At 30.5% G+C, this 9,709-nt stretch overlaps 1 protein-coding gene across 1 annotated transcript in view; it reads right to left on the bottom strand.

The window, feature by feature from the left end:
• LOC106469534 (probable ATP-dependent RNA helicase DDX49) overlaps nucleotides 1–9,709 on the bottom strand; it is a 15,253-nt gene extending 5,544 nt beyond the window's left edge. Inside the window, exons 1-5 of the mRNA XM_013930033.2 lie at nucleotides 9,609–9,709; nucleotides 8,735–8,973; nucleotides 7,928–8,122; nucleotides 2,672–2,943; nucleotides 178–332 (exon numbers count right to left, since the gene is read on the bottom strand). Coding sequence (XP_013785487.1) covers nucleotides 178–332; nucleotides 2,672–2,943; nucleotides 7,928–8,122; nucleotides 8,735–8,973; nucleotides 9,609–9,690 — 943 coding nt within the window. The 5' untranslated portion in view covers nucleotides 9,691–9,709. The remainder of the gene's footprint in view (nucleotides 1–177; nucleotides 333–2,671; nucleotides 2,944–7,927; nucleotides 8,123–8,734; nucleotides 8,974–9,608) is intronic.

The following is a 9,709-nucleotide window of genomic DNA, read 5'->3' as shown; positions in this document are numbered from 1 at the left end:
TGTAAATTCAACCGTTTGGTTTCCTATAGCGAACAAAATAAACAAACTTCCTCTTTTATATATATAGATATATGTCTATATATCCTTTCAATAACTTCATTGTAATCTTTCTTAGTAAATCTGTTTATATGGACTACAGATTTGTTTTTAAATTTAAAATTTCACAAGCAAGCTCACCTCTACTGGCAACATCTGTCGCTATCATAATCTTCACATTATTGGACTTGAAACTTGCCAAAGCTGCCAAACGTAGTCGCTGACTGATCATAGAATGAAGAGCAGTTGTTTCAAACCCCAGAGATTTGAAAGCCATGGACAAAATATGACAGCTCCTACACATAGACAGAAAAAAACATTAGTTGTGTTTGGCAGTATAGAATTACCAAGACATATCTTCTCTAAAAACATAAAAAAAAGTTACACATTACTTGAAAAATATTATCTGCATACGTCTTGGAAATGTTTTGGCCCCAAGATAGAGTTAATAATTGGTAAGGTAACAAAGATTAATTTTTCTGTCATATATATCATAAATAATAATGTAACATTTTTATTTAAATTATTAATCAAAAGCACTTATCCAAAGTGCCATGTATTTTATTTTGATGCACACTGTGTGAATACATAAATTTGTGTGCATGTGTAACAAACCATTCAAGGTTTTTAACTCTTGTAAAACATTCATTTGTTCAGCAAGACATATTTTGTCATTGATAATTTACTCAACACACTAAAACCAGTATGATCAGATGATTCATCTACTTGGTAAAAATAAAGATTGGGAATGTTTTAAGTTTCAGAAAACTACCAAGAACAAAAATCAATGCCTAGCCTTTTATTCAAGCTAAAAGCCTATTTCTAGCTGTATTAATACACAAATTAAATTGTTAGTAAATTTAAGTGATCAACTTTTAAGAATATGAAACTTCCTGGTAAAACAGATTGTTGTATAAAATAAATAAAGACAAAAATTTTATTTGAAAAGCTTCTTTACATTTACTTGAACTGTAAAAGAAAAAATGTTAGAACAATGTGGGTCTTTAAAAAAAATTATAACAGGAATAGAATGTAGAAGGAAAGAAATATAACTCATGTATAAAAATACTTTTTTGTTTTTAAACTTTATAGTTACTGAACAGAGAACAGTGTCCAAAAGTTTTGGAAACTTTGCAAGTGTAAACCCAGGGTTTGAAAGAAGTTTCTTTTTGACCACTAATAAATTTTAGTCAGTTACTTCAAAAACTATTTCCAAAAGTGCTGGCCATGTGGTAAAAAAAAGAAGATAATTATCAGTTACTTGCCTATACCAGATACAACTAATCGGCTGACCAAATTATTGGCTAATAGAATTTTAATATCTATTTTCAGAAATTTCAAGTTTAAGAATAATCTTAGTATAATGGACATAGCATGTATACATGTATCTATCTATGTATGTATGTGACCAAAATAATAAATATAATGTGGTGCCATCTATTGAATGGTTTCACAAACAAAAATCCTTAAAAACATTTCACACTTTGGGTATTCAAGATTCAGACAATTAGAAAAATAACTGTGGTATGTGCAAAAACCATTTATTTATCACAGAACATAATTTTAAATAAAAGTACTCTCTTCACAACAAGAAAACAACCTTCACTAGGATTATAGGTGAGGGTTTGATTATACATCTTTATTGATGTCATTTGTAAATAATATAGTAGTAAAAAATGGAGTTATTAAAAAAACTTTTTTTTTCAATAAAAGGTACCACTTTTAATATATAAAAACATTACAGTTTATATCAGCACAACCTGAACTTCCCGTGCAGCACTTCCCAGAGAAATCCTTTTTTAGAAAATGTTCACTTTTCTAAATTTTTTTCAATGACGTATGAATACTATGAGTAGTAATTATTAGCACTAACAGCTGTCCGTAGTTACCTTTAATAACAATCTGGTAAAACTGCAGTTATATTAACATTATGGAAAATGTGAAGAGATGAGCAATTAGAATGAATTAGAATTTGATGAGATGCTTAAAGACTTGGACTTGATCTGGGTATTTGTGACAGTCAGGAGCTCAGATAAGTTGTGTTTTAGTGATAGAATGAAAAATACTGGAAAGGAGTATTTAAATATTAGGTGTAACAGGTACCTATCAGTTTTAAAAGTCCTGATCAAAACTTGTTATTCAAGAAAACTACCTATAGGTTAAGTTATATACAAATTCAAGGTTTTATTTACCAGATTAAATGAAATGTGCTGTTAATATAAATATTTGATGTATTTAATGCAACATTCTACATACAGTTTATTTATGTTATTTCAATATTTAGAAGTGTGACCTTGCTGAATAAAATGGTTTCACCACATTGCTCATTTTTGTGCTTTAAAACAAATTCAAAATATAAAGTTGTTTTAAATCTTTTTTCTTAATGACATATCATACTTCACAAACTTAAATTGATCTATAGTAAAAACAAAAATCTATATAAGTAAAATATTTAAGTACTTTACTTTTTTCATTCAAATTAGAAGCAATTATAGATCTTTAAAAGTTTTTAAAATCCCCTCCCTCATAATCAAGAACTAAATTAAAGAGATGACCATACACGTACAAATGATTTCAGCTTCTGTCTCATTTATAAAACCAAAACACACATTAAAGTCATATGAATCATACTCACTTGCATGTACTGGTGAATATAATTACAGAACCTTTCGGGTTCCTTTCAACAAAGTTTTTAACCACATGCACTAAGTAGGCATCACGAACATGACTAGGCACGAGAACATATCGCTGATCAAGCTCTTCTACTGTAGCAACTGCTGCTGGCGCTGACCAGAAGTAAGGGTTAGTCATGGCAATATTTCTTAGTTCTTCAAGAGTTTGTGTCATTGTTGCACTAAACAGAAGAGTCTGGCGTTTTTTAGGCAGAGCTTCAAATATTGTCTTAAGCTGAAATTAGTTGAAGTGATGATAAAAGACATGATACAGCATTTGAATGTTTTCCTAATACTCTCAACATTCTAAAGATTCTTACTCAAGACTAATAAATACTTCGAAAATATAAAATGCACTTTGGTACACTAACTTTTGTAAATTAAAAAGTTTATTAGGCAACACACTAATATAATGAAATTTTATTGTTGTCAGCATTTTTCTTCTTCACTCATGATTAAGGTAACTTAAGATCATGAGAGTAAGACAGAGGTTATTTTGTTTGAAAGATATGACCTCAATGCTTATGAGATATGAATATCACTGAGGATTGTAAAAATATAATCTGACAGAAAAGAAAAAATGCTTAATGCAATTTTCTGAAGACATCTTGATAGATGTTTAATATTTATGTGAAGATTAGTTACAGTAATATTAGGATTGTTTGTGATATGAAACTTAATAACCTGGGTACAAATGTCTCTTTGAATGAAACTGAAAAACTTCTTGAGATTGTGAGAGATTATTTTCTAGTTCAAAATGTTGATAAACTACAAAGAAGATATTATTTTAAACCTCATGTCTAAAACTTGTGTTTCACTCATAATTTACAACCACACTTCAGAAATACCAGCTTCAACAAAAATTTCTGAAACTACTGAACCACTTAAATGATTGCTATTCACACCACTATACACTTGCTAAGTAAATAATACAGGCTATATTTGTATATTTGAAAATTAATTTCCTAATTTTCTGTAATACTTTGAGACACCTAAAAATTAGCAAGGTCATAAGGAGTCCTCCACTTGAAATAAACCCAAATATCACATCCAATTAAAAGCAATCCTTCACATCTATGAATCTATCAAAATTAAAAAGTACACAAATCATTCAAAATGCTTAGAAGAAAATGTGACAAACAAGAAGTCTGAACTATGCTTTCAAAGCTTGTAGTGATTACTTGTAATATTCAAGTCTGCATTTCTACTCTCTTGATTACATCACTCAAACAGATCATCTAAAGTTTTTCAAATCATATCCATAAGAAATCTAAATCAATTCATCTCTAGAGCTTACACTTTTGGGAGAAAACAAGTCAGAGCCTTTATGTTTCTTTTCATAGTTCAAATTCTTTCAACTAGGTATAACATTAGAATTATTCTGAACTCTCTCATATATTTCTTGTCATAAGGAGCATAAAGGACCTAGTGGTCAATCTAAGTTGTTCCATCTCTAAATTTAAAAAGCTGAAAGCCAGCCCTTGTCACTCAACTATTTATCAAGTCTTTCTTTAAGTTTACTGTTTTCACCACATCTGAAGATAACTCATTCCCTGCTGTTGAAAAAATAAAACTGTCTTTGCTGATGATGACCCCTACTCTGCCAAAAGTTTTATTTGTGTCCCCTGGTCCAGCCATTCCCACCAATTTCTTTAACGATCTTAAACATCTGAATCACATCCCCTCTAACTTTTTTTTTCCCTAGAGAAAACATTTTCAGAGAAATTAACCTGTCATCATATGACAATCATTTCATTCCAGGTATCTTCCTAGTAGCATTTTCTAAATCCTTTCCAATAATTCAATATCCTTCTTATAGTAAGAAGCCAAAGACTGAATACAATAATCAAAATGTGGCCTAACTAGTGACACATACTATGAAATTATAACTTCTTTACACTTTGCAATATTTCTGTAGATACAACCTAAAATCTATTTGCCCTAACATTAGCAACAGCACAATACTTTGATAGTTTAAGAGACTGATCAAACAGAAGACCAAAATGTTTTTCCTCCATAGAACTCTTAAGATTATTCCAGGCAAATTACACTTATAATTTAAATTATGATAATGCACATGCATTACCTTACATTTATTATAATCTAAAATCATCTGCCATTTATTTGTCCAACTACCACATGATCTGAGTTCTTTTATAAGTCAGCAGCATCTACCTCACAGCCAGAAACACATAAGAACTTAATACCAACAAATTTAATTAATTCATTGCAGATTATCTTTTGTAAGACTTTAAAAAATTGCTTCCTACTAAAATTGTAAGACTAACAGATCTATAATTATTAAGACAATTTTTATCACCTTCCTTGAAAAGAAGAATAACAGTTGTGAACTTCCCATCCTCACGCACTTGCCCACTATTCAAGGATTCACAAAAGTTACTAGCAAGTGGGTCACATATCCAATCCTTAACCTCCCATAAAACTCTTGGGGAAATATTATCTGGCCCTGGAGCCTTATTCTTCTTTAAACTTATTAATTTCTTCTTTAAAAGTTCAGAATTAATATGATCTTGTTCAGTCTCATTTCCATCTAACTGTTGTTGAGGACGGAGAATATTGCTTAAATTTTTATTAGTAAAACTTGAAGAGTGAGTAGAATTTAGTAGTCTAGACATCTCTTGATCTTCAGATATGAACCTTTCCTTATCATTCCTCAAAGACCCTACTTCCATCCAAACACTTTGCTTCCCCTTAATTTATTTAAAGAAATCCTTACTGTTTATTTAAACATTTTCTGCCAACCCTTTTTGATTTATTAATTTCCCATTTTACCAACTCACTTGATCTTCTATAATCCTCTAAGTCTCCTGCCAAGCAGTCAACTTAAATGTCTTGAACTGTGATGCTTTTCTTTAATTTTATTCTTCATACCCTGTCAGTCAATCTGGTTTTTTAATTGCAGCCACCCTTTTTCTTCTATATGGAATATATCTATCTTGTATATTTAAAAAAATTCCACATTTGTCCAGTATCTCCAATTAATTAAGTTGCTCAATTCAGAACAGATAATTCTTGCCAAATCCTTGCAAAATTTCCCTTTTAAAATTTGTAATCAAAATATCATTATACTTGTTCTCCATATGTAGTAAAACATCAAACCTCAAAATGATCACTTGCACCCAAATATTCACCCATTTCCATTACTTAACCATATCTATATTAGAAGTGAACAATAAAACTAAAATAGCATTGTTCTTAGTAGCTTCCTTTCCTGAAATTAAAATCACCTATAATTATGACCTTATTTACAGTTAAAATCTTAATCTCACTATAGAGTTTCTCAATTTCATATGGTGATCTGTAAGAAATTCCACCTAAAAGCTCTCCCCACTAACAGAAACCCAAATGGATTCAATCTCCTTGCTATTACCTGACATCCTCAACTTCAACAGGATGTAACTCACATTTCAAAGAAATTTCTGTTATCAAATATGTTTACATTTACCCAAGTTTTGGCCATTGCCCTTATTAAAATCCTTCATTATAGCCAGTGTTCTAAAGTCATCTATTTTATTATACTTCTGACATTACAGTGGTAACGAGTTAGCTTACTCTTACAACTACTTCTGTACATTGTTCATACACTACATTTTTCTCAACATCTTATTTTTCTGCATTTAGTTTATCCTGGCCTTCATTACTGTCTAGTCCTAGTTTAAAGCTACCCTTACAGCTGAGTTAATATGACGTGCAAACATGTCAGCCCCTATCCTATTTAAATATAAACCATCCATTAACTGATTCCACGCATCCAGCTAGCCAATCTGCTCATCCTTATATCCTAAGCCTAGCATTCAGCCCCAGTGACCAAATTATAATTTCATCCCCACAATTAAGTATCAGCAATATCCCTGACACAATTAGTTGTGGCCCTTTTCTATAAATGCCTTTATCAACCTTCTACATTTATCAGTTAGCTGTCAGTTATGTCCCTGAATAGCATAATCAGATTTTTCTCTTCCTATTTACCACATAGGCTATCCCATCCACATGCTTTACTAAAGAATCACCCTTAACTATATCCTCCTTAGGTTTCCTTCCCATCTATTTTTGTTTTCTTTCCCTCCCTTAGTTCCTCATCTGCACAATCTAAAGGTTGAAATATATTATTTATGTAATAAAACCAGCTGATTACAATTAAATACACAGCATCTAGCCCTACTCGTACTTTTTCTAACTTCCTGAAAGTCATTATTAGTTACCCCTTATTTGAAAAATTTTAAGTTCTTCTATTCAGGATAGCTTCCAACTTCTCCTCCAACTCTACAAACAAATTGCACATCTTCACTACTAGTTTCCTTAAAAGTGCATGCCAGTTCCGAGTTCCAAGTAAAATCCACCCCTTGTGACCATCACTCTACAAACTGTGAGCACTTAACACCTACAGTACTCTTATTTATTGTATTCTGGGAATAAATAACAAAACACTGAGAAATATATTACAGTATTTTATTACTACTTTATCTTAACACTAAAGTAATTAAGTTTATCTTTAAAATATAGAAGTGACAAATAACCAATTTTTAGATGATATTTATGTAATAAAACTATGTATTTAGCTTATTTTATAACCTAATGAAAAGCTAAACTGTAGCTAAACCCCTAATCAATTATTAGTAATGCTTACACTAACAAGCCATAATTTAAGTTTCTCCTACTAAAAATATTTATGAAGCTATTCATTATTAACACAAAACTACTACAAATAAGAATATTATTCATATAAAAGAGGTTTAAATGAGATATTCTAAAATTTCAAAAGCTTAGCTCTTTCTCCTGTAAGGCCAACAATTACAGTCATTTTTGTTAATCCTCTTAAGTTCTCTTATTTATATACATTTAAATTGGAAACAATAATCAGCTCTCATTATGACCAGTAATTTCTAAGAGTTGGTTTTGCCTAAAATCAACAATATGATTTACTTTAGCTCTTCAACCAGTCTCTTGGCAATTATCTAAGATAATGAAATTATGATCTCCAGCACTAAAACACTTGCAATATTTTTCTAGTCATATCCTCTTCAGTGCTACAAACAAGGTTTAAAATAACATCTCCTCTGTAGATTCTATTATGTGCTAAACAGAAAACATTTTTCTACATTCTCAAGAAATTCTTCATTTTCACATGAAAAAAGATATTTACCAAGCCAATTTCTCAAAAAATGTATATAATCTAACTTAATATAGGAAGTACTAACCTGTTCATTGAAATGCCCTTCAAGTAGCCTGTCAGCTTCATCAAGAACTAAAAATTTGATTCGTTTTAAGCTGAAGGTATTGCAACTTTCCAAATGATCAGCTAAACGACCAGGTGTGGATATGATAATATGAGGACTCTGTGCTAGTTCTTTTCCTTGTATCATCATGTCCATTCCTCCAACAATAACACAGTCCTAAAGACATAAAATATTTGTTTACTTATAGTAAAGCTACAAAAGCTATCTACCACTATCCCTAATTTTAAACTGCTAAGTATAGTGAAAGCAACAAGCCAGCAGTACCAAGAGATCAACAAACAGTGGAACTGAACTTAACATTATAATATCCCACAGCTGTAAGGGTAAGCATGTTCAATGATGCCAAAACTCAGAGATTGCAAGTTAAGCACCTTAATCACCAAGCTAGATGTATAATAAGAAAAAAAATAAAAAAATTATATTATATATTTTTTAATAATACAGATTTAATAAAACCAAATAATAGTTAATTTCTTTCGCACAGCGAACTATAATGACCTCCTACTAGTAATTTTAAAGCTTACTACACTTTTTTCCAATAAAGTTGTCAGGATCTTATATACATACATATAAAATTATATATCAGGATCTTATATATATATATATTAGTGTGATATTCAGAAGCACGTTACACATCTAGATTTATGTCAAAAATATTTTTTCAATTAACAACTTTTCATGACTAAAGTTGTAACACATTCCAAACTAAAGCTATTTTCCTTAATAACTTACGACAGAAAATAATAACATTATGGAAACATTTCTCACTTTCAATCCAATTGGTTTTCCAAATACTCGAAACTGATCGGCAATCTGGAATGCCAACTCTCTGGTTGGCGTTAAAACAAGTGCAAAAATGCCATATGGGTCTTCTGAAAGTTTCTGTAAAATTGGTAGAGCAAATGCAAGGGTCTTTCCACTACCAGTTTTTGCACAACCAATGCAATCTTTCCCTTCTAAAATAGGAGGTATACAGTTTAACTGTACTAAGGTTGGAGCAGTTAAACCTTGAAAAAAAAGGAGGGAAATAATACACACTTAGTCAAAGTGTTACATATACACACAGAGATATTTACTAACACAAAAACATTTGGCTTAGTCAAGGTCTGTTTTAATATCTGCACATTTAGCACTATTGTAAAAATAAAATAAAACAGGCCAACACCTAAGTATTGAACTTATAGAAATTAAAATATAATCGTAGTTATCGATCATAAGAACTGAAAAGTAACTCTGGCATCAAGGTTTGATATCACTGTTTCAGCCAATTGTAATGTAATGATACTAAAATCAAGAAATTAGGGACAAGGGTCTGAGAGTGTTAGTCACTTAGTGTTACTCCATCGAAGCTGTCCCATCCACAAAACATTAATATTATTCGTAAACATAGTAAAACTAATTTAATAGTATTACTCTGAGAAGTTGATGATATTGATAAGCAACAAGATAAGGCTAAACAAATTAAAAATAAACATTGAATTTTCAATTAATTTGAAACAGTATACAAATTACGAATTTTTTGAATTTGAGCTAAACCTGACTGTCAATGTCATTGTATCAGACATAAAGAACACAAAAAATATTCCATAGTAATAATATCGAAATAAAAACAAAACAGTTTTAACAAGGGTTTATTACTAACCCATAGTTTTACATTGATCTGTAAGCCACGTGTTTAACTTTAAATCTTTAAAAGTACGTAAAGCCTGACAATCCTCATCCATCTTTCCACAAAACGTGTTT

Source organism: Limulus polyphemus, unplaced genomic scaffold, assembly GCF_000517525.1.
Source record: "Limulus polyphemus unplaced genomic scaffold, Limulus_polyphemus-2.1.2 Scaffold3535, whole genome shotgun sequence".
NCBI classification, from domain to species: domain Eukaryota; kingdom Metazoa; phylum Arthropoda; class Merostomata; order Xiphosura; family Limulidae; genus Limulus; species Limulus polyphemus.
The sequence above is the reverse complement of the archived record's forward strand: the minus strand, read 5'-3'. Positions and strand labels throughout refer to the sequence as shown.